The sequence below is a fragment of the Equus caballus genome, chromosome 8 (genome assembly GCF_041296265.1).
Source record: "Equus caballus isolate H_3958 breed thoroughbred chromosome 8, TB-T2T, whole genome shotgun sequence".
Classification (NCBI taxonomy): domain Eukaryota; kingdom Metazoa; phylum Chordata; class Mammalia; order Perissodactyla; family Equidae; genus Equus; species Equus caballus.
Window position 1 is genome coordinate 5,290,207 of NC_091691.1, and position 26,233 is coordinate 5,316,439.

At 44.4% G+C, this 26,233-nt stretch overlaps 1 protein-coding gene across 17 annotated transcripts in view; it reads right to left on the bottom strand.

The window, feature by feature from the left end:
• LOC100060608 (immunoglobulin lambda variable 1-40) overlaps positions 1–26,233 on the bottom strand; it is a 765,973-nt gene that overhangs the window by 27,075 nt on the left and 712,665 nt on the right. Inside the window, exons 1-2 of one of the 17 annotated variants that reach the window (XM_070276183.1) lie at positions 22,658–22,736; positions 22,225–22,515 (exon numbers count right to left, since the gene is read on the bottom strand). The exons of the other annotated variants lie outside the window; for them this stretch is intronic. Coding sequence (XP_070132284.1) covers positions 22,225–22,515; positions 22,658–22,703 — 337 coding nt within the window. The 5' untranslated portion in view covers positions 22,704–22,736. Of the gene's footprint in view, positions 1–22,224; positions 22,516–22,657; positions 22,737–26,233 lie in introns of those variants that run through there. 17 annotated transcript variants of the gene reach the window in all.

The window sequence follows — 26,233 nt, forward strand, 5'->3', positions numbered from 1 at the left end:
GCCCAGACACTCCAAAATGGAAATCCAGGGATGACTACTATTGACAGATTTCTTCCTCTGTGTCCTTCCATACAGGTACTCTGACCCCAACAAATTCCAAAGCGGAAAAGACACCATGACGGCCTCATCCTGCCAGCCAAAAAGCTAGTCCTGAACCACTGTCTGCAGAGCCTGCCTGGAGGGCTGGGAGGTGAGGGCAGCCTGGGCATCTCAGACCTGGGACCTGGGCCAGACCTGCTCATGGCTTTGTCTACAGTCCTCCTGGGGCTGGAGGAGAGTCTGACACAGATGGGAATGGGGTTTGTGTCTCACTTCCCCATCAGCCTGTGTCACCGTGAACGTTGCCACTGCTGTCCTGTGACTGACAGTAATAGTCAGCCTCATCCTCTGTCTGGGTCCCACCGATTGTCAAGGTGGCTGTGTTCTCTGATTTGGAGCCAGTGAATCGGTCAGAGATCCCTGAGGGCCGCACATTATCCTTATAGATGTTGAGAACAGACACCTGGCCTGGCTTCTGATGGTACCAGTTAGCATAATAGGTTTTTAGGATCTCTCCTTGGCAAATGGTGCTGACTGTCTGTATTAAGGTCACAGACACTGAAGGTGGCTGAGTCAGCTCCGAGGAGATCACAGAACCTGCAAGAGAGGAGAGGAGAGGTGAGTGTGTGGATGAGGGTCTCATTCCCATAGGGCATACACCCCACAGCCTGCCCTCTGCAGACCTAAAGGTCTGGGCCAGGCTGCTCCCTGGTTTCTTTGTGGGCTGAGCCTTGAGGGGCAGCACCTGTGCAGAGAGTGAGGATGGGGAGCAGGAGAGGGGTCCAGGCCATGGTGAAGATGCCCCAGAGCTCTGCCTCAGCCCACAGCTGGGAATGTGCCTCAGGGCCTCTCTCTCTTTTTTTTAACTTTTATTTTTTTTCGATGTACATTGTATTTCGAATTCTGTATACATTACATCATGTTCACCACCCGAACACTGATTATAGTGCATCCCCTCTCATGTGCGCCTAATCACCCCTTTTGCCCTCCCCCGTCCCCCCTTCCCCAATGGTAACCACCAGTCCAATCTCCAATACTATGTGGGTTTTTTTTTTTTGTCGTTTTTATCTTCTACTTATGAGTGAGATCATATGGTATTTGACTTTCTCCCTCTGACTTACTTTACTCAGCATAATACCCTCAAGGTCCATCCATGTTGTCACAAGTGGCCGGATTTCGTCATTTCTTATGGCTGAGTAGTAGTCCATTGTGTATAAATACTACATCTTTTTTATCCAGTTGTCCCTTGATGGGCACTAGGTTGCTTCCATATCTTGGCTATTGTGTATAATGCCGCAATGAACATAGGGGTGCAACTATCTTTATGCCTTTGTGTTTTCAAGTTCTTTGGATAAATACCCAGCAGTGGAATAGCTGGATCATATGGTAGATCTATCCTTAATTTTCTGAGGATACTCCATACTGCTTTCCATAGTGGCTGCACTAGACTGCAGTGGACAAGGGTTCCCTTCTCTCCACACCCTCTCCAACATTTGTTTTTTCCCGTCTTGTTAATTATAGCCATTCTGACTGGAGTGAGGTGATATCTCATTGTAGTTTTGATTTGCATTTCCCTGATAGCTAATGACCTTGAGCATCTTTTCATATGCCTGTTGGCCATCTGTCTATCTTCTTTGGAGAAATCTCTGTTCAGATCTTTTGCCCATTTTCTAATTGGATTGTTGGTTTTTCTGTTGTTGAGCTGTATGAGTTCTCTGTATATTTTGGATATTAACCCCTTATCTGATATATGGTTTGCAAATATCTTCTCCCAATTGTTAGGTTGTCTTTTCATTTTGTTGATGGTTTCCTTTGAAGTGCAGAAGCTTTTTAGTTTGATGTAGTCCCATTTGTTCATTTTTTCTTTTGTTTCCCTTGCCTGGTCAGACATGGGACTTGAAAATATGCTGTTCAGACCAATGTCATAGAGCGTACTGCGTATGTTTTCTTCTAGAAGTCTCATGGTTTCGGATCTTACATTCAAGTCTTTAATCCATTTTGAGTTGATTTTTGTGTGTGGTGTAAGGGAATGGTCTACTTTCATTCTTTTGCATATGGCTGTCCAGTTTTCCCAACACCATTTATTGAAGAGACTCTCCTTTCTCCATCGTATGCTCTTGGCTCCCTTGTTGAATATTAGCTGTCCATAAACGTGTGGGTTTACTTCTGGGCTCTCAATTTTGTTCCATTGATCTGTGTGTCTGTTTTTGTGCCAGTACCATGCTGTTTCGGTTACTATGGCTTTGTAGTATAATTTGAAATCAGCGAGTGTGATACCTCCAGCCTTGTTCTTTTTTCTCAGGAATCCCTTGGCTATTTGGGGTCTTTTGTTGTTCCATATAAATTTTAGGATTCTTTGTTCTATTTCTGTAAAAAATGTTGTTGGAACTTTGATAGGGATTGCGTTGAATCTATAGATTGCTTTAGGAAGTATGGACATTTTAATGATGTTAATTCTTCCAATCCAAGAGCACGGAATATCTTTCCATTTCTCTGTGTCTTCTTTGATTTCCTTCAACAATGTTTTATAGTTTTCGGTGTACAGATCTTTCACCTCTTTGGTTAAGATTATTCCTAGGTGTTTTATTCTTTTTGTTGCAATTGTAAATGGGATTGTATTCTTAATTTCTCTTTCTGCTACTTCGTTGTTAGTGTATGGAAACGCAACCGATTTTTGTACATTGATTTTGTATCCCACAACTTGACTGTATTCCTTTATTATTTCTAAAAGTTTTTTAGTGGACTCTTTAGGGTTTTCTAGATATAAAATCATGTTGTCTGCAGAGTGACAGTTTCAGTTCTTGTTTTCCAATGTGGATCCCTTTTATTTCTTTTTCTTGCCTGATTGCTCTGGCTAGGACTTCCAATACTATGTTAAATAAGAGTGGTGACAGTGGGCAACCTTGTCTGGTTCCTTTTCTAAGAGGGATAGCTTTCAGTTTTTCTCCATTGAGAATGATATTTGCTGTGGGTTTGTCATAAATGGCCTTTATTATGTTGAGGTATTTTCCTTCTATACCCATTTTATTTAGAGTTTTTATCATAAATGGATGCTGCATCTTGTCAAATGCTTTCTCTGCATCTATTGAAGTGATCATGCGAGTTTTATTCTTCATTTTGTTAATGTGGTGTATCACATTGATAGATTTGCGGATGTTGAGCCATCCCTGCATGCCCCTAATGAAACCCACTTGATATGATGTATGATCTTTTTAATGTATTGTTGCATTCGATTTGCTAGTATTTTGTTGAGGATATTTGCATCGATGTTCATCAGTGATATTGGCCTGTAATTTTCTTTTTTTGTGTTTTCCTTGTCTTGTTTTGGTATCAGGATAATGTTGGCTTTGTAGAATGAGTTAGGAAGCCTCCCCTCCTCTTCAATTTTTTGGAAGAGTTTGAGGAGGATAGGTATTAAGTCTTCTTTGAATGTTAGAATTCACCAGGGAATCCATCTGGTCCTGGACTTTTATTTTTTGGGAGATTTTTGATTGCTGTTTCGATCTGCTTACTGGTGATCGGTCTATTCAAATTTTCTACATCTTCTTGGTCCAGTTCTGGAAGGTTGTATGTTTCTAAGAATTTATCCATTTCTTCTAGATTATCCGTTTTGTTGGCATATAGCTTTTCATAGTATTCTCATTATCTTTTGTATTTCTGAGGTGTCTGTTGTAATCTCTCCTCTTTCATTTCTGATTTTATTTATTTGAGCCTTCTCTCTTTTTTTCTTGGTGAGTCTAACTAAGGGTTTGTCAATTTTGTTTATCTTTTCGAAGAACCAGCTCTTGGTTTCGCTAATCTTTTCTATTTTTTTTTAGTCTCTATTTCATTTATTTCTGCTCTGATTTTTATTACTTCCTTCCTTCTGCTGATTTTGGGCTTTGTTTGTTGTTCTTTTTCCAGTACCTTTAGGTGCACTTTTAGATTGTCTATTTGAGATTTTTCTTTTTTGTTGAGGTAGGCCTGAATTGCTATAAAATTCCCTTGTAGAACTGCTTTTGCTGTATCCCACAAATTTTGGCATGTCGTGTTTTCATTTTCATTTGTTTCCAGGAATTTTTTGATTTCTTCTTTGATTTCTTCATTGACCCAATCATTTTTCAGTAGCATTTTGTTCAGTCTCTACATTTTTGTGGCTTTTCTGGTTTTCTTTCTGTAGTTGATTTCCAGTTTCATACCTTTGTGGTGAGAAAAGATGCATGGTATTATTTCGATCTTCTTAAATTTATTGAGACTTGTTTTGTGGCCTGATATGCAATCAATCCTGGAGAATGTTCCATGGCATTTGAAAAGAATGTGTATTCTGTGGTTTTTGGATGGAATGTTCTGTATATATCTACTAAGTCCATCTGGTCTAATGTGTCCTTTAAGGCGAGTGTTTCCTTATTGATCTTCGCTTTGGATGATCTATCCACTGGTGTAAGTGGAGTGTTAAAGTCCCCTACTATTATTGTGTTACTGTCTATTTCTCCTCTTATATTTGCTAATAATTGCTTTATAAATTTAGGCGCTCCTATGTTGGGTGCATAGATATTTACAAGTGTTATATTTTCTTATTGGATTGTTCCCTTTATCATTATGTAGTGCCCGTCTTCGTCTCTTATTACAGTTTTTGATTTAAAGTCTATTTTGTCTGATATAAGTATTGCTACCCCCGCTTTCTTTTCTTTGCTATTTGCATGGAATATCTTTTTCCATCCTTTCACTTTCAGTTTGTGAGTGTCTGTAGGTCTGAAGTGTGTCTCTTGTATGCAGCATATACATGGATCTTGTTTTTTTATCCAGTTGGCCACCCTATGGCATTTGATTGGAGCATTTAGTTCATTGACATTTAAAGTAGCTATTGATAAATATGTATTTATTGCCATTTTGTCACTTTTTCTTTTTTGGGGGGTGTTTTAGTAGCTCTTCTCAGTTCCTTTCTTTTTCTCTTGCTCACTTCCCTTGTGGTTTGATGGCTATCTTTAGTAATATGTTTGATTTCTTTTGTCTTACTTTTTCTCCTGCTTGTTATAGGTTTCTGGTTTGTGGTTACCTTGGGGATCCTATTTAATATACTATGCATATAACAGTCTATATTAAGTAGATAGACTCTTTAGCTTGACCTCTTTCTAAAAGCTCCACTTTTTCACTCCTCTCCTCCCACATATGTTTTTCACATCATATATAGTCTTTTGTTTATGTGTGTCTATCCATTACCCTCTTATCATTGAAATAGGTGATTTTAGTACATTTGTCTTTTAACCTTCAAATTATCTTCACAGGTAGTTGATCTTCTTCCTTTACTATACTTTTACTTACAAATGATTTTATTGTCTGTTTGTTGTTGTTGTTGTTGTTTTGTTTTGTTTTCCTAATTTTTTTAAATCTCTATTTGTGGTCATTGTTTTCCCACTTAAATAAGTCCCTTCAGCATTTCTTGCAGAACTGGTTTCTTGGTGATAAACTCCTTTAATTTTTGCTTGTCTGGGAAGCTCTTTATCTCTCCTTTCCATTCTGAATGACAACCTTGATGGATATAGTATTCTTGGTTGTAGGTTTTTTCCTTTTAGCACTTTAAATATGTTGTGTAATTCTCTTCTTGCCTGTAGGGTCTCGACTGAGAAGTCTGCTGATAGCATGATGGGCTTCCCTTTATATGTCACTTGTGGTCTTTCTCTTGCTGCTTTTAGGATTCTCTCTTTGTCTTTAATTTTAGACATTTTGATTACAATATGTCTTGGTGTGGGCCTCTTTGGGCTTCTCTTGTTTGGAGCTCTCTGTGCTTCCTGAACTTGGATGTCTGTTTCCTTCCTCAGGTTAGGAAAGTTTTCCTCTATTATTTCAACAAATAAATTTTCTGCCCCTTTGTCTCTCTCTTCTCCTTATGGGACCCCTATAATCCGAATGTTAGCATGCTTGATATTGTCCCAGAGTTCCCTTACACTGTTCTCATTCTGTCTAATTCTTTTTTCTCTTTTCTGTTCTTCTTGGGTTCCCGGAATTACCATCTCAGAGCTCAGACATGGGGCTAGGCCAGCCTGACTTTTTAGAGCCCACCCCTGATATCCCACCTGAGTTGCTCAGGTCAGTGACAGAGACGAGGGTTACAAGGTCAATGCAGCTGCTGCATGTTGACACAAGGTGTGGGTGTGTGTGAAAGATGCTTGTTTTCAGATTCCAGAAAAGCTATGGAGGAATTCAATACATCCTGGAGACTTGCCCCCTCCAATGCATTTGAGGTAGATCACTCACTGTGCTGAGACAATGGGATGTCAACATATTTTCCAACTCTGTGTCCCCATCACCCATGCCTTGCTGCTGTCTCCATGGATGTGATGCTAGCCTGTCCCTGGAAAGGTCCTGTGCAGGATGTGGAGCCATTCTTTGCACCACAAGCTGAGAATATGACTCAGATGGAGAAAAAAAACAGTGCTCCATTTCAGTCCTGCCATAGACCTCCTAACATGCACCTCACTTCCCTACTGAACCCCAACTCCACACCAAAAATGGGGTTCAGGTCTCTCTGTCCTACCTCCCCTGAGCGCCAAAGGCTTACTGCTGAACCCTCAACCCTGACAGGAGTCCTGCTGTACACCATGGTGCACCTGGATTCAAGATACTAACTGCAGATGGCTTCCAGGGTGCCCCCTGGACCCCTGAGATCTGTATAGCTTCCCCAAACAAAGCCCCGTGATGTGTGCACTGAGCCCAATGGTTCTTGGGGACATGGTCATCTCAGTTCAGCCACTTTCTCAGGGTAATTTTCCTGCCTGGACTGGTCTGGTCCCTCCCAGCCTCATTTGCACAAGCCTGTGGTAGAGGAAATAGAATGTCGTGTTGACAAAATGACCTAAATTGTGACATATGTCTGCCTAATCCTAGCGGAGTCTTCAGGAGGAGGTGCAGGATGATGGGTTTTACAAGAAGAGTCAAACATCTCAGGGTCCTGGAGAGGAACAGGGACTAGCTCACCCTGAGTCCCCATGGGGAAGAGGGAGGGGGAGGTTTTGGCCTCACTTCCCCTTTGTCTGTGTCGCTGTGGCTTACCCAACTTGGTTATCAATTTTATAGTTTACACCACAGTAATACTCAGCCTCATCCTCAGATTGGATACTGGAGATGGTCAAGTAGCAGTCAGCCCCAGAGCTGGAGCCCGAGAAGCGGTCAGGTATCCCATCCCCCTTGCTGTGGCTTCCATCATTTTAAGCTTCATCACATATCCAGGGGCCTTCCCTGGTGTCTGTTGATACCACTCAATATAGTAGGTGCTGTGCACACTGCTCAGGGTGCAGGTGAGCTTGACTGAGGCTCCCAGGGAGGCAGATGCAGATGCGGCTTGGGTCAGCACAGGAGGAGCACAGAGACCTGGAAACAGAAAATACAAGAACGATGCTGAATGACCCAAGACCGGACAGATGTCCCTGGGGAATGTTCTTGGAGGATATGTCGGGGATGAAGACCCCTGAGTACTCTGGGACACTCTTACCTGTGGAGAAAATGAGGGGCAGGAGGTAGAAGGAAACCCAGTCCATGGTGGAGGCTTCCAGGAGCTCTGCCTTGAGGCTGCCCAGTTGCACTGGCCTCTTCAAGCTCCAGTCTTATCCTCTTTTCTCGCAGCTCAAGAAGGGAGGAGCATTGAATGCAAATCTACTCTCTATACCTTCTTTCTGAGCTCTTGTCTGAACCCTGAGGCTAAGGACTTCTGGCTGGTAATTTCCTGAGGTCAGAAGAAGGGCCAGGTGTGAGTTTCAGAGTTGGGGGTTGATTATGCCCAATAGAAGTGTCTGCAAAGGAAGTGACAGTCATGCCATTTGCATTTGAGTACAACCCGAGGGACTTGATCTTATTAGGGTCCCCAAACCAGGACCCACAGTGCCCCCTGTGCCCCTAGGTCGAATGTCATCCTACATGTACAGCTAGTTCAGTAGAATGACTACTTCTGAGCCCTCAATAGACATCAGACCCTTGGTGAGTGTTTACATGCACCGCCTCAGCCAGATTATCACAATAACCCACCAGCAGCCCTCTGGTTGAGGCCACCTTCTCTTCCAGTCTGATGAGGAGGAGCCATCATTGTGAGGTTAAATGACTTCCACAAAGTCCCCAGACAGTGATGAGTCAGTCAAGAGTCCAAGCCAGGAGACTGACTTCAGAGCCTGACATGTCAGCTCCCTCCCTGCCTGCTCCTCACCAAGACCCATTTCCTCCTCCACCCTCATCCCAGCCGTCCTGGGCCCTCCTGTCAACACCTTTCTCTTTTGTATTCAGGTGCTCCCTCCTCCCTGAGTCTGTTTTGAAGAGCACCCAGATCTTCACAGTGCTGGGACCTGTGTGTCACAATGAAACACATGTCTCTTCACACACAGAGATGGGGACCTTCCCTCGGCTCCCTCCATGACAGACAACACAGAAGAATGTGTCAGTGGGACATTGGGGAAATCAGATGCCTGGCCAGGCTCCTCTTGTCAGGCTCTTCTCCTGACAAGTCAGGATCAGGATTCCTTTTCTGACATGGTCAAGGCCACTGAGTTTGGACAACTGTCAGAGTAGGAACAGAAACTTTTTAAAGTTTATACACATGATGGCAAGATGCATTTTTCACCTAATATTGTGAAGAAATGTATTTGTTTTCAGACCTAGTACTGCTGAGGATGTGATGACACTAATTTACTGACAAAATGCTAAGATGTTGTACATGGAAATAATGTGCCAAGCGCTGTGCTGATACATGAGCACAGACAGGAGACCCCATGTGCTCACTCCTCAGAGTTTGGTCTGAAGAGATCATCGAAGATGAGATGAGCGCCACGTGCCTCAGACACATGCACTTCTGTTCCCACTGAACGTGTTACACACAGCTCCTCTCCACCCCCCACCTTGATGCCTCCACTCCTCATACTTCACACCTTAGAGTCTGCCCCATGGGGCCCTGCTGGCCACTCCTGCAGGCTGGTTCTGACACGTTTGCTTCTGGGTCTCATTACAGCATGGGAGGGAACTTGTTAGTACCATCCTGGGGAGAACTGACCATTTCTAAATTGATCATTGCTCTTAGGTTAGGAAAATGTATCTCTTTGTGGAGAATACCGGGTAATCCAAATTCAATAAAATATTTCTTATGATTGGCCTTCCTTTCTCAGTTATGCTCAAAACATAACTTTATGACTTGTCATGAGGTTTATGGAAATGATCTTTTCTGAAAGAGATACAGATGTCAATATTAATTTAAAAATTCACACACACTATTGTCCTTCACTACACTGACTAATAGTGGAAATAAGTGTTGATGGGGGCTAGCCTGGTGGAGCAGTGGTTAATTTCCCATGTTCTGCTCTGGTGGCCCGGGATTGGCCAGTTCAGATCCCATGTGTGGACCTATGCACTGCTTGTCAAGCCATGCTGTGGTAGGCATCCCACATATAAAGTGGAGGAAGATGGGCACGGATGTTAGCTCAGGGCTAATCTTCCTCAAAAAAAGAAAATTATGTTGATGGCTCAGATTCATCTTTTTTCTTTTTTAAGGAAGATTAGCCCTGAGCTAACTGCTGCCAATCCTCCTCTTTTTGCTGAGGAAGACTGGCCCTGAGCCAACATCCATGCCCATCTTCCTCTACTTTATATGTGAGACTCCTACCACAGCATGCCGTACCAAGTGGTGCCATGTCCAGACCTGGGATCCGGGCCGGCAAACCTGGGCCGCCAAAGTGGAATGTGTGATCTTAACTACTGTGCCACCAGGCCGGCCCCTCAGATTCATCTTTAATATTGTAGTTGTATTTAATATCTTGTATTCGAGAACAGAAGTAATGTGGACACGTTATAAAAATTCCCTCATTTCTAGGTGGCCTTAATATTCCTGATTTGCTTTGAAATTGGAGCAGCCATTGCCCTCCTGTGAGGTTCTGGGATATGGGACTCTCCGTCGCCGCCTGGTGGCTGTGATTACACACTGCAGGGACCATTACCCCAAGGAAAACTCATCCATCCAACCTGCTCTGTCCATAGCGTGGCCACGAGCCTCATTTAGCTGCCGAGCATGAAATGTGGGTGGTCCCACTAGAGATATGCTGTAGTTCTGAAATACCCACCACTTCTCAAAGACTTAGTATACAAATAACGTAAAATATGTCAATATTTTTATGTTTAACTCACATTGAAATGATAATATTTTCAATTAATTGAGTTAAACAAAATATATTCCAAAAGTAATTCCACCTGTTTCTCCTCAGTTTTTAAATGTGGCTACTGAAAAATTTTCAATTACATATGTGATTCAAATTTTGTTTCTATTGGACAGGGCTGTGCTGAGGAGTCACTATATCAGTCATTTCCTTTTGAAATAGGAGAGAGGAATTCCTGCACATTAAGGAGAGGCCAAGTCTCAGCTTTGAAGGCACAATGAGAGGCCACAGGATGGTGGTGGAGACCGGGGACTCGGGTCAGAGACCTGCGTTTGCTGCTGGGTCGGCCACTTTCTAGTTCTGACCTCAGGAAGGTTGCTCATCCCTCCATGCCTCAGTTTCCCCATCTGTAAAACTGGGTGATGATGAGAATTCCTCATAGAGGATGTGTGATTAAACAGTTTAATAAATATGAAGTGCTTTGGATAGTGCTTGATACATATTAAGCACATATGAATGTTTCCCTTTTCTCCTTCTATTGATATCCTTATCCTTATTCCTATGCATAATATAAAGCAAAGACACTGGAATAATGAAAGGAAGAATGTTATGAAGAGAGAAAGTCTCGGGATTGGGACATGTGACATTGGCAACATTTCCTGGCCAAATCAAAATACACACTCATGCACATGCACACAAGATCACAAATGCAATGCCCTATGAACAGGTCATGGAGGGGCACATTCTCCCAGCCTCCAGTCCTGACCACTAGGTCTTTGGGTGCAAGGATGTGGCCCTGGTTCTCCAAAAGTGGCATAGGGCGATGTCCCAGCCGAACGACAGCAGAACTGCCTCATGCTTGTCCAGATCTGCGATGTGCGTGATCTCATCCCCGTTGTCTCACTAGAGTCAGCCCTGCATCAGACTCCTCATTGCGGGGGGGAGGGGGTGGGGAGCAGGATAGAAACTGCAAAGCCAAACTGCCCCTGTTGACATCAGTGTGAGTGCTCTGACTCATCCACAGAGGGCGGTATGCAGGTGTCAACTTAAGAAGCAAATTCACCAGTTATTTTACCCTTAAAATGAGTTTATTTGGGAATAGTTTAAATAATTCCAATTTGGGATGTGCATAGTATAGCGAAAGATAGGCAAATCCAGAAAGCAAAGGACAGGAGCTGCTTTTATAGAGAAAAAGGGAGGGTAAGGAGGGGCTGCTCTAAAGGAGAGTCCATTGAGGGGCAGCAACAGTTCAGGGCAGCAGTATCATCTCATTGGCTGAGCTGTTGCTGGGGTTGGAGAAAATCTTCCTTCAGCAGTAGAGTAGTTGTACTTCCTGTTGAAGATGCAGGCACCTCTCTTCCTGTTTGGAGTAATTGATGAGGTATGACAGGGCATGAGATCTCCCATTACAGGCCTTCCTGCTTCCTTTTTAGTTAAGGTCTCTTTTATTAATTTCCTCAGTGGGCAGGTGAGGACTGATAGGCCTCAGGGCTGGGCTGGCATCACTGAGGGGAAAGGGTGCTGGACAGAGAGAGCAGGGGCTCATCAGACTGATCATTTTGATCAGTTCTGAGAGCACAAGGGGCAGGTCACCAGGATCTTAAGGATGGCACATCCACAGCTATGCTGAGCTGGCTCAGGAGAAACAGGACATGTAGTTGGAGTAGACGCAGATCAACTGGATGTACTGGGGATTCTGTCAGGAAGGCAGCTGCCACTGAACACCTTCCCCCCCAGTGAAGAAATGGGGCTCTTGTCTCACTTATGGCCTGACTGGGAGCCTGTGGTGGCCATCCTTGTCACATGTCAGAGATGTTCTCACTATAGTGCAGGCTGGACTTCAGGCACAAGGTATGGGTCATGTAGGGGACAGTCAGGGGTCTTCCTGGGCCATCCTTTCATGCTCCCTGAATCCCTGAGTGCTTAGTGGTGCATCTACAACCTGCAGAATTGTGCACCTACGAGCTTCCTCCCCAAGGGAAGGAAGGGTCCAACCATGGTAGAACCACTGTTATGAATTGAATTCTGTCCCCTCTCAAATCCATATATTGAAGTCCTAAACCCTAGTACCTCTGAATAGGACCTTATTGGATAGAGGATGATTGCAGATGTAATTAGTTAATCTAAGATGAGATCATACTAGAGTAGGGTGGACCCTTAATCCAATTTGACAGGTGTCCTTACAAAAGCAAAAATTTGGAGACTATGACAAGGGAGAACGCCATGTGAATATGTAGGCAGAATCTTCAAGTGAGGAACACCAATGACTGCCAGCCAACCTCCAGAAGCTAGAAGAGAGGAATGGAGCATATTCTCCTTCACACCCCACAAGAAAACCAACCCTGCTGACACCTTGATCTCAGACTTTTAACTTCAGATCAGTAACACAGCAAATCTCTATTGTCAGCCCCCAGTGTGTGGTGCTCTGTGACAGCCGCCCTAGCTAACTAACTCAGTCCCCCTAGAACTCTGCTCTCAGGGCCTCTGCAGCAGGGCTGGGTTCCTTCCAGCTGCTTTCTCTTTATGATCCCAACCCCTTGGGAGGGGCCTCCTGTAACACGCTTCCCTCCCCTATAGTGTCCATTCTCCTCCCAGGAGCCTGTCTCATCCCCAGGCAGCACAGTCTCTCCTGTGACCTAGACCCCTCTGTCTCCAGGCCTCCTGCTTCTGGGATCATGATGGGGAGTGATGCACATGGTTCCAGAGCCTTGTCCTGTCCCATAAGGACATTCTGTAGTTTTCCATGAGAGTTATAACCATCACTGTAAATACTCAGATTCACTAGCTTGTAGAGCCCTGTGCACAATCCCGCCCTCCCAGAACTGAGTCTAACTGTGGCAAAGGTATAAATGAGATATGACAGATGCTATGAGCTACAAAAGGGGAAATACAGAGACCCGTGAGAACATTCAGGAAAAGCATCTCACTTAGTCTTTACATCATGGATGGCCTCCCTGAGGATGGGACTGTAAACAGACCTTGAAGGATAATTTGTGTTAATCTGGTAAAGTTTAGTACCTCTGTGAGTGCCAATGAGGGTCAGGGAGACAAAAAAGGCCATGAGGTGGAGAAAGGGATTTACGAGGAGGAGTGAGGCATCTTTGATGGTAGGACCCATGGCTCTATCAGGGCTCCAAGGCTGCTGATTACAGACAAAGCCTGACCCCCATGGGGTGAAAGGGTCCCCCAGGATCTGCTTCCTCAAGTCATGGGCAAGTCAAGCCAGGGTCACCTGTTGTCAAACTTCTCTCTCTGGTACCGGGAAGAGAGGACAGATATGAAAAGTGGACAGGGAGGCCCCTGTCCCAGGATGGGGTGGACAATAGTAGCTAAAGACAGGATCTCAATGTGACCCCCTTGCACTGTCCCAAACTGGGCTCTGAGCCATCTGGACGTCATCCATGATGCGGGGTCAGTGAGCCGAAGAGTCGAAAGAAAGATTTCTTGGACTCTCAAGATCTGGCAGTAGTGCTCTTTTATTTAGAGAATAGTGTGGAATAGCATGGGGACAGGACCCATGGGCAGGCAGAGCTGGTGCGTGGGGACAGGACCCACGGGCAGTCAGAGCTCCTGCTGCTGCCCCGAGTTGAGGGTTAGGGCTAAATTTAAGGCATAGGTATGTGAGTCATCTCTTTACGAAGACAAAGGAAAGAACATGAAAATAAGTTAAAATGGTATCAGTGCAGGTGGGGTCTGGTCATTGGGTGATCCCATGACTTTTAGACAAGAATCAAACTGGATTAAGTAAAGCTTAGAAAGGTTAGACGCCACCAGCCTAAACCAGTTAGATGAGATTGCCAGACAGCAACCAACTTAAGTTCTTGCCTTCCCCATTAAGAGTTTCTAGGGACAAGGTCATCTCTCCTCTTCTTCCTGGTACACAGAGGGAGGCACCTTTTACAGATAGAGATTTACCTTACAAATGTAAATGTGTCCCAAGAAGGGCAAGTTCCATTCCCCAGAGCCTCCTTCCCTGTCCCACTTTATCGAAAGCAATCAGCCCAAAACAATCCCGATGCCAAAGAGTCATATCTTGGGGTGGCCAATTTCAGGTCCCTACAAGCTCATCCCCCCCTTCCTTCACAAATGCAAATGTCTCTCAAAAGGGCAAGCAAAATTCCAGTCCTCAGAGCCTGCTTCTCATCTGTAGTTTTAAAAATAACCAGCCTAAAAATCCTGATCATAAACCGTTTTAAAATTAAGCAGCCTAAAAATCCTCATCAATCCATACCTGCCTCTCCTGAGCAGATCAGGTGGTGTCTGAGCACACAGACCACAGTCAGGGACAGAGCCTTTGCTCCCAAGGGGCCTCAATGAGCTGATGCTTCCCAGGACCTCCTTTGCTGTGTAGTTGGAGAGAGGAGTGGACCTCACTTCTTCAGCCATAAAAGAAAAGTACATAGAAAGTGATGTACTTGTAGGGGAGGAAGGCAAATCCTCTACCCTGTGGGTCCCTCTGGCTGGGCTACCAATTAAATGGCATGAGATGGAATAACAGGAGAAAATCAAACAAAGCTTTATAACACGTATGCATGGAAGAAACTCAGGAAAACTGAGCAACTCACCAAAATGGCCTAGCTGCCAGCTTAAAGACCATCTTCAGCTAAAGAAAGAGCAGAATGTTGTGGGTAGGGGTTTGAGAGGGACTTCAAGGGGGAGGAGGGCAATTTACATGGATATGGAAATGCAAATGGGCCAACTACACACAGTGTGACCTCAGAAACACATTTTACATTACATTACAGTTATCTTCTCGTGTTAGCCCCTTCCTGGAACAGGTCTTCTATTTTAAATTCTTTAGGCAGTTGAGGGGGTGGTGAAAGTTTCTTGCAGAGTCTCTTGTTCTTAAAAATAATCAAGCAAAAGAGACACATTTAGGGTGGCTAATTCTGATTCCCACACACTACAGGGAAAATGACAACACAACAAGGGGCAGGAGAGGAGAGGGGCAGCTCAGGATGGTTTTGGTCTCACTTCTTCCTCACTAAGACACAGTGGAAATGAGTCCCCCTCCCCCACCCTGTGTAGGAACAGCAATAGTAATCAGCCTCATGGCTGGGCTAGAGCCAAGACATGCTCAGAAAGGCCATGTTGCCAGACTTGGTGTCTAGGGTATGTGAGATATGATTCTTGACCCCACCCTCAGTCATGTGGGGCTGTGTCAGGAGTTGTTGGTACCAGCAGACACAATCATAACGCTCAATGTCACCACTGCTTCAGCAAAGGAAATGAAGACCATCTGTCCAGGAGCCCCAGATACCTATGGAGGCTGAGTCAGGACAGATTAGGCCCCTAAATCTGATGAGAGGGAGAAATGTGGACAGAGGTGAGTATAGAGCCAAGATCCCATGGACACAGGGTGGGAGGGAGAGCAAGTCCCCTGTGCTTCACAGACTGTGCCTTCCTGTGGTGACCCTCAGCTGAGCTGTGAGTAGCAGGTGAGCAGGAGTGAAGCCACTCAAAGTGTGGTCCTTGGAGGACCAGCAGCACAGGCTCCCTTGGGAGCTGTTAGACATGCAGATTCCTGGGCCCCACCCTGACCTGCAGCAGCTGCATCTGCATCTTGTGGAGACCCCCAGGGGACTGTGTGCTCACTGAAGTCTCAGAAGCTCAGGTCTAGGTCACATGGAAACTCACTTCCTCATGCTTATCTCCCCAAGTCCTTCCAGGGCCACCTGGTTCTTGGGGCTTAATTGCCCTGCCCTTGTCAGCTGAGCTTGATTCAGATTTATACCCTGCAACGATGTGGATAAATGTTTAAGAATAGACCTTTCACAAGCCACGTGGGTGTTGAGTTGGGGGGTAATGTCACAATGGGATGTCCAGACAGAAATAGGTGGTTCCTGCTCTTTCCTTGATCTCAGTCAGCTGCCATTGATCTGGACTGTCCTACTTTGTCACACATCATGCTTTCTTCTGCCTTCTAGTTTCTGTGTGTTTTTCTCTGTGACAGAAACTCTCCCTAGGACACTTCTCTTCACCAATGCCTGAATCCCAGTCATCCTTTCATTCAGTGTCCATACTGTATGTCTAGGAAGTGACTTCTCAACACCAGAACATTCAGAAACACAGAAATAGGCTCCTTTATCATCATCAATTTTCTCACAGTTTAGGAAGAAAGACATGACTGCTATAGGGGAGAAAGACATTTCCTCTACCCACTCTGGGTCCTTCAGGGTAGACAATGAACTAAATTCACATGAGACAGAATAACAGGGGAAAATTCAACAAAGATTTATAACATGTGTACATGGGAGAGGATCAGGCAAACTGAGCAATTTGCCAAAATGACGGAAGCTTTCACCTTAAATACCACCCTAAGCTAATGGCAAAGGAGGATGTTGGGGGTGGGGGGAGTCAGTTATGGGAGATTACCAGAAATGCACAGTAAACAAGGGTAAGGTTATTATGCAGATTTAAGTCCTTGCCTTTTGCATTGATAAGTTTCTAGAGATAAGATCATGACCCCCTTCTTCCTGGTACAGAGAGGGAGACACCTTTACAGATGGAGATTTCCTTTACAAATGTAAATGTCTCTTAACAACGGGTAAGTAAATTCTACTTTTCAGAGTTTCTCTCATGTCTGTGGTTTTTAAAAGTAACCAGCCCAAAATAATCCTCATGCCACAGAGACATATCTTGGGGTGGCCAATTCCAGTGCCCCACGCTGCCCATTTCCAAAAATACTGACCATGAAAACCCTGTGAATAACAGTGGAGAATTGTCCAATATAGTGCCCAAATGTGGTAGGATGTTGCAGAAATACAGGGCAGGGATCCACTCTGCCTTCTACAGGGCAGCTAGGAGTTGGAATAGACTTGATGGCACTAACAACAACAATCCTCAGAGTTGGGTGTGGAACATCCAGAATCCTTGCACGAAATCACGCCCCCATCCCATCTCTGCACCTCCAATCTCACCTGTTCTCTTTTTCTCAAAGGTATGCTTTTTTGTTTGTTTGGTGAGGAACATTGGCCCTGAGGTAACATCCGTTGCAAATCTTCTTCTTTTTATTTTTCTCCCCAAAGCCCCAGTACACAGTTCTATCCTAACTATAGGTCCCTCTAGTTCTATGTGAGATGACACCCCAGCTCAGGGGCTGCTGCTTGAGGAGCTCTGTGGTTTCAGAGAAGAGCTCACCCTCAAGGGACACAGAGATGGGAGGGGCAGCCCCTGAAGACGCCACCCTCAGTCCAGGGGATACTATTCCTCCAGCTGGTCCCATATCTGGGGCTGACACCTTTATCCCAGACTTTGTCTTGACCTCATTCCTGGGCTGGGCTGGCCACAGCAGAGCTCAGATGTGAAGTCTGTCTGCTTTTTCTGAAGCCATATTACAGGTGAAACTACAAGACTTAGACAGGTGCAGGGTCCTAACCCAATCATAGCTCCTGAACACAGATCCTGAAGGAAATGCATCACTTGCCAAACACACAAAGAATAATCTAAGTGCTATAAGTTTCTGCTCTGGGTGTGAGCTCCTGGGCTAGGTCATAGGCACTGTGCCTCAGTATCACCAGTGTTACTCAGGGCCAAGGACAGATCACACTGGAAAGAACTGCTGTATAAGATGAGAGTTGGCTCAAACTCTAAGAGCATCTGAAGTGAATGGTTATTATAATTAAGTGCCTTCAGTTGTTTGGGAAACTGTATCAAGTAATAAAACATCTTAATTTAATTAATTCGGAATACAAACTTTAGCCAGCAACTGCTGTGTGCCAGGCACTCATCCCGGGAGTGAGGAGCGGCACCGTCTGCAGGACAGGAGCCTCTCAGAGAGGGGGGAGTGAGGAGGGTATCCTGTGGTCACAGGGTGGAGGATCATGTGTGGACAGTGATGGTGTTAAACCAGGACTGGCGCGTATGGGGGAACTGAAGTGCCTGAACCTGGGTCAGAGAAATAGATAATTTCTACTAGATTGAGATCAAAGACCACAGGGTCAGAAAATGTGTACGTCGTTGTCTAGGATGATAGTATAAATATAACTGCCGCCTTTTCCTTCAGGTGTTGGGTCACGGTTACTAACCCTCCCTGCATGTGACAGTCTCCTTTGCTGCTTTTAAAACGCTCATTCCCAGGCCCTTGACGGGCGACTCTCTGCTGTGCCCTGGCGCCCTGTTCCACACTAGCGGCTGGAGGCGCAGGGACAACCTCTGTCCAGGTGCACATTCTGAACTTACTTCTCAGGTCGTGATTCCCTGATGCAGGCACTCTTGCCCCAGGGGAAGAATTGCTGCCAACAGCAGAACCCAGTACTTAGTTCCCAAAGATGATGCCATTTCTAGAAGACATCAGTCAGTTACCTGATGACTGAATGCATCAGACTGGTTCCATCATGGAAGGGACTGCTCTTTTTTCTTAGTGAAAAGGACATTTGCTCTAGATAGGGATTTTCTTTCTTTGCCTGACATGCTTCTGCCGAAAATATTGTCCACAGACTAACAGAATTCCTTACCCTTGATATGGAATTCCACATGGGGTCTTCTAACCAAGGAACTCATTTCATTGCAAATGGAAAGCAGCAATGGGCCCAGGCTCATGGGCTCATTGGTCTTATAATCTTCCTCTTCATTCTGAAGCAACTGCCTTGATAGAATGATGGAAGGGCTTTTGAGGACTCAGTGACAATGCCAGGTAGGTGATAACGCCTTACAGGGCTGAGGCAATGCCTTCCAGGATGCTGTATGTACTCTAAGTCAGTCTATAATACACAATGTTGCCTCTCTCATAGTCAGGATTCTTGGGTCTAGGAATCATGAGGTGGAAAGTGGGAGGGGCAGCACTCACTGTTATTCCTACTGATCCACGAGCACAGTTTGTCCTTCTCATCCCTGAGACTTTACACTCTGCTGCATTGCATTGAACTGCACATTGAGACTGCTCTATGATCCCTTTTTTCTCCTCGTGACAGTGAATCATGAGGGAGAGTAGGAGAGTCTTGACTGGGGTGGTTGGTGTTAACTGTCAAGGGGGAATTGTTTTGCTCTACACAATTGTAAGGAGGAGTATGTCTGAAATGCAAGAGATCCTCTAGTGCTCCCTGGGCCTGTGGTTACAGTCATAAAATCACCATTGTCCAATTTAGCAGGAGTGATAACGGGCCAAAACCTCCCAGAATGAATGTTCCAGTCATCCCACCAAGCAAGGATCAAGAATGAGTGAGCTGTTTGCTGAGGGCAATGGAAATAGGGAATGGATAGTGAAGAAGGTAATTATAGGTACCAGGTCTGATTGACTACATGGCCAGTTGCAAAAACGTGCACTACAGAAGCAACAAGTATTTCTTCCTTATTTTGATATGTTTGTGTTTGGAAAAATATGAACCATATATTTTTGTTTTCTTCCCCTGTCTCATCCTATTACCATTTTACACAGGAAATGTCAACAGGAGTTAACACTATGTCTCTCTGTTTAAGGTAGAGGAAATCAAAGGGGAAATATGAATGAGCTGGGAGAAAAATACCCCTAGAACACAAAATATTATTTTGCATCCTCTTCTGGGGAAAAGATTAGCATGTTCTTAATTGTTGGCAAGACAGTGTTTTCAGGTGGTGGTATGGCTACCGTTACATTTATTTGGCGTTTGTGTGGAGTGTGGAGATACAAGTAGGTCTTATGTGGACAAGGGGTGCACTGCTATTAAGTGTCCACTTTGATAGGGTGAACTGTATTTCACAGAATTATTTCTGTCTATATTTCTGCTTAGGTTGGATTTAGAGAGAGATTCTTGTGCAGGATTTGGAGAGTAGTAGTGAAGCAGCAGCCACTTTGTAGCTCACATGCAAAATTGTGTACCAACTGGCTTGCTTTGTAGAACAAGGCAATCGCCCCACCTGTGCCTGGTTTCAACTCCCCACCCCACTTTTTCTTTTTGAGGGACTCCAATTCCATCCCTTTATATTGCCCAAAGTTGTCCTATAGCTCAGCGATTCTCTGGTGATTTTTAATGCCTTTTTTCTAACTTTTCTTTTGCAGTTTCTATAGCTGTGTCTTCAAGTTCACTCGTCTCTTCTTCTGCAGTATTTTCTCTGCTGTTAATCTCACTCCTTGTATTTTCAATCTGACACATTGTAGTTTTCATCTCTAGAAGTTTGATTTTGATCTTTTTATTTTCTTCTCTATTTCCTCTTAAAATGTTCAATCATTCAGATTAAATTTTGACTAAAGATGAAACATGAACTCTTACTAGGATATCTCTAGCCTTCTGGTCTGCCTACAGACTTCAGACTTGCCAGCCCCACAATTGGAAGAAGCACTACTTAAAATCTTTCTCTCTCTCTATAAATGTATTTATATATATATAGAAAGAGCTAGAGATGTAATGGTTATATATAATTATAAATATATATAACATGTTATATATAACATTATAGAATATACTATTAACATATAATTAAAGTATATAAAATGCTTATCTCTCAAATACATGCATATGTACATGTGTGTATACACATTTCTACATTTTATATACATATGAGATATACGTACTATTGGTTCTATATTTTCTGGAGAAGCATAGCTAATACATCTTATTAGGTATAACTCTTTGTTGCTAAGTGTTTTCTTTAACATTTTTAAAATTAAATGATTCACTTATCAGTCTACCTCCCAGTGATATGCTATAATTCTGCATGGAGTTAAAGAAGAGCATAACATGTTCTTCCTCCCCCCAGCATTTGTGGTAGCATTGCCATATATTTTATTTTTACACTCACTATAAATCACAACATAGCATTGTTATTTTTTGCTTGAACATGTGACTATCTTTCATAGACATTAACAAATAAAAACGTTTGCATGTTTATCATACCTGATGCTTCTTATTTCTTTGTGTAGACTAGATTCATGTTTCTATCTACCATCTTTTCGTTCTATCTGATGGCCCTCCTAGACCACATCTTGTAGTGAGGACCTGCTGGTGATCAATTCTGCAACGTTTTGAACTCTGAAAATGTTTTATTTTGCCTACCCCTATGAACGACATTTTCATTAGGGAAAGAATTCAAGGTTGACAGGTTTTTTCTTTTAGTATTTCAAAGATATTGCTCCAATGTCTTCTTGCTCACACAGCTTCTAATGAAGACTTGCCCTCACCATGATACTTGCTCCTCTGTGTACATCATGTCTTTTCTATCTGGTGGCTTTTTTTTTTTTGGTGAAGAAGATTGTCTCTGAGCTAACATCTGTACCATTCTTCTTCTGTTTTGTACGTGGGGTGCCATCACAGCATGGCTTGATGAGTGGTGTGTGGGTCTGCGCCCAAGATCCGAACTTGTGAGCCCCAGGCCACCAAAGCAGAGCATGTGAAGCTAACCACTACGCCACCAGGCTGGTCCCTCTGCCTGTTTGTAAGAGTGTGTCTTCATCATGGGTTTGTACCAATTCCAATATGATGTGTGTCGGTGCTGTTTCTCATGTTTCCTGTGCCCGAGCTTTGTTGAGCTTCTTGGAGATATTGATATATGAATTTCATCAAATTTGGAACATTTTTGTTACTATTTTTTCAAATACTTCTTCTGTCCATCAGCCGCTTCCCTTCCTCTCTCCCTCAGTTCCTCCAAGTACACACTACTTAGGCTGCTGAAGTTTTCCTACAACTCACTGAGGCTTTATTCATTTTTTCAACCTTTTTCTTTTGGTTTTATTTTGAATGGTTTCTATTACCATGATATCAAGTTAAAAAAATCTCTTATTTTCAGGATCTAATCTGATATCAGTCTCACCCAGTGTATTTTTAAATCACACACCATGTCATTTTCATCTCCAAGAAATTTAATTGGTGATTTTAGAATGTCTTCCATATCTGCTCCTAACATGTTCAATCTTTTGTCTGCCCACTCTAACAAATGAGCTGTTGTCATAACAGCTGTTTTTGTGTCCTGTGCTGACCCACCCTCTGCAGAGCCTGCCTGGAGGGTTGAGAGGAGACGGAGCCTGGGGATCTCAGATCTGAGGACCTGGAACAGACCTGCTCATGGCTTTGTCTACAGTCTTCTTGGGGCTGGAGGAGAGTCTGAGACAGATGGGAAAGGGGTTTGTGTCTCACTTCCCCATCAGCCTGTGTCACTGTGGGCTGGTTACCACTGCTGTCCCACACCTGACAGTAATAGTCAGCCTCATCCTCGGCCAAGGCCCCACTGAGGGTCAGGGTGGCCATCTTGCTTGAGTAGGAGCCAGAGAATCGGGTAGAAATCCCCGAAGGACGTTTGCTTCCATAATATATGACCAGCACGGGAGCCTGGTCTGGCTTCTGCTGGTACCACTCAGCATAATAACTGTCTAGGAGCTCTCCCTGGCATGTGATAGTGACTGTGCTTCCAAAGGCCACGGACAAGGTAAGTGGCTGAGTCAGCATAGAAGAAGCCACAGAGCCTGCAAGAGAGGAGAGGTGAGTGTGAGGACGAGGGACTCATTCCCAGAGGACAGACACCCTGCAGCATCCTCTCTGCAGAGAGGAAAGTCAGGTCAGGTGGCTCCCTGGTGCCCTTTGGGGCTGAGCCCTGAGGGGCAGCACCTGTGCAGAGAGTGAGGAGGAGGAGCAGGAGAGGGGTCCAGGCCATGGTGGAGATGCCCCAGAGCTCTGCCTCTGAGACCACAGCTGGGGACGTGCCTCAGAGCCTCTCTTATTCTCTGAAGAAATGCAAATCTACTTCCTTCCTTTTTGTGGGCTTGTTGGGTGCCTTCCTGCTAAGGAGAAAATGGCTGAGCTTAAAGCAGGCTGTGAAAGTGGGTCCTGTTCCCAAGGCCTGTCTCTGAGCACTCAGAGCTCCTTCTGGTGTTGAGTGAGAAAGTGCTGACCCCTGCCCCAGCACATACTCACACACCTCAGTCTGTGCCCTGGGCTTCCTCTCAGTCCTGCTCTAGTGATGGGCCACCCACGCAGTTGGGCTGGACCGTGCTTGAATCAGGAGCTTGTAGGGACTGTGGTTACGCTGTTGTATGAGAGGCCAGAATTCATGATCAGATACAGGGAAATTGCTCATGTACCTCTCAGGAAATCCCTTTTTTTTTTGTTTTAGAAAAAAATGTAGGAGAAATCCTTGGGATCTAGGGTTAGGCAAGAATTCTTTGATTACTCCAGCAGCATGATTCGTAAAAGGAGAATAATATACTGAACCTTGTCAAAATTATCTTTTGCTTTGTAAAACTTTCTAAAGAAGATTGAAAAAACCCAAGTAACAGAGAGAAAATATTTGCAAACCACATATCCAGCGAACAACTAGCGTATAGATTATACAAAAACTCTCAAATCTAAACAGTAAAGATAACATCCACTCAGAAAACGAGCAATAAACAAAAACAAATAGTTCATGGAAGAAGATATAGAGATGGCACAGAGCACATGGAAAGATGTTCCTTATAAGCCCAGAGAGAAATGCACATAAAAACCACATGGAGACATCCCTACCATCCTATCAGAATTTGTGGTATGAAAGATAGTGACAACACTAAATGCTGCAAGGATGTGGAGAAACTGGATCACTGCTGCTTGGCTGATGAAATGTGAAATGGTGCAGCAACTCTGGTAAAGAGTATGGCAGCTTCTTAAATAAGTAAACTTGTGGTTCCCATACAACCAGGAATGATACCCTAGGGCATTTATTTCAAAAAAGTGAAAACTTATGTTCACAGAGGAACTATGCATAGATGTTACACTCTTATGCACAATAGCCTTAAAGACAGAACAATTCTGATGTCCTTCACTGGGTGGATGAAAAAGCAGACTTTGGTACACCATGACCATGGAATACTACTCAGCAATGAAAAGGACTGTACTCTTAATGCACACAATGATATTGATGAACATACAAGAGATTATGCAGAGTGAAAAATGTCAATTCCAAAAGGCTACATACTGTAGGACTCTACTGTTTATTTATGTATATCATTTCTGAAAAGACAAAACTTTACAAATGGAGAATCAATTAGTGGGTGCCAGGTGTTAGGTGCAGCAAATGGCACCTCAGAGGGAGGAGGTGGATGTTGTCATAATGGACAACCGGAGGGATCCTTATGGACCTGGAACTGTTTTTTATCTTGACTGTGCTGGTGGCTATATGAACCTACTCACAGAATAAAATCACATCAATCTAAATGCACACACACAAATGAGTAAAACTCAGCTGGGGAGCCTGAATTTGAAAATAAGCAAAGATTTGATCAAATGTTTCACCAACAGAAAAAGAGACAGACTACAAATACCACCTGAAAAGCTGCTCAACATCACAAGTCACTAAGGAAATGAAAATTAACAACAAAATGTAGATACCACTACAGATATATTAAAATGGCTTAAAAAATTACAATCTATGTGACTTCTTATTCTGGGAGGGATCACCTAGTTCTGCAGAAACCGCAAACCTGAACTGCACAACATTGGCAGTTAGCATGTGTCCTCTGACCTGTCCACAGGACAGCAGGCAGGCGAGGAATGACAGGCCTCAGGGCTGTGGCTCGTGTGACTGAGGGGAAGGGACACTGGGCAGTGAGAGCAGGGGCACTTCACACTGAGGTCTCCTCACACTGATTCCTCCGAGATAGTTGAGAAATCCCAGGGGAAGTCTAACAGGTCTTAGGGATGCCCTGTCCACAGCAGAGCTGAGCTGGCTCAGGAGGACCTGGACCTGTGCTTGGAGGAGGAGTAGAACAGCTTGGTGTCCCAGGGACTCTGTCAGGAAGGCAGCTGTCACTGAGCACCCAACCCCACAGAAGGAAAGGGGTTTTTATCTCACTTACGACTTGATGGGAGGCTGTTCAGGTCACCCTTCTTTGTGTCAGAGATGTGCTCACTATGGATGAAGCCTGGACATCAGGAACAGGGATGGGTCAGCTAGGGGACAGCCAAGGGTCTTCCTGGGCTGTCACTTCATGCCCTACCTGAATCCCTGAGAGCTTGGTAGTGCCCCTACAACCTGCAGAGTTTTGCATCTCCAAGCTTCCTCCCCATGGGAAGGGATGGCCTAACCGTGGCAGAAACACTGTTATGAGTTGAGTTGGGTCCCCTCTCAAATCCGTATATTGAGGTCCTAACCCCAGTACCTCTGAATGGGACCTTATTGCAGAGAGGATGATTGCAGATAAATTAGTTAATTTAAGATGAGATCATAATGGAGGAGCGTGACACCTAATCCAATTTGACTGGTATCTTTACAAAGGTACAAATTTGGAGACACATGCAAGGGAGAATACCAGATGAGGATGGAGGCAGAATCTACAAGCACGAAACACCAATGATTGCCAGCAAACCACCAGAACCTAGAAGAGAGTCCTGGAGCAGATTCTCCTTCATAGCTCACAAGAAAACCAATCCTGCGACACCGTGATCTCAGACTTTTAACCCCTGAACTGTGAGACAGTAAACCTCTATTGTCAGCCCCCAGTATGTGGTGCTCTGTGACAGCCATCCTAGCAAACTAGCTCAGTCCCCCAGAACTCTGCTCTCAGGGTTCTAGGTCTCTTATGTAACCTAAGACTCCTCCATCCGCTTGCCTGCTCCCCTGGGTTCATGGTGGAGAGTGATGCACACAGCCTCTAGATCCTTGTTCTTTCTCACAAGAACATTCTGTAGTTTCCCTTGTGAATTACAACAATGACTGCAAATATTCAGAATCACTACCTTGTGGGAACTTGTGCACAGTCTCTCCTTCCCAGAACTGAGTCTAATCATGACAAAAGTATACATGAGATATGACATGTGCCAAGAGCTGAAAAATGGGAAATACAGGGTCCTCTGAGAACATTCAGGAAAAACATCTCAGTTAGTCTTTATGTCATGAATGACCTTCCCCATGATTGGACTTTTAAACAGAACGGTGAAGGATAATTTGGTGTTAACCTGGGAAGGATCAGTAATCCAGGGAAGGATGAGGGGCAGGGAGCTGGGATAAACCACCGGGTGGTTAAAGGGATTTATCAGGAAGTCTGGAGCAACTTTGATGGTAGGACTCATGGCTCCTTCAGGGCTCCATGGCTGCTGATTACTGAGTAAGCCCCACACAGCTCAGGCTGGAGGACACCTCCTGGATCTACTTCCTCAGGAACTAGTCAAGTCACACCAGGTTCACGTGTCCCAGTACTCCTCTCCTTGGTA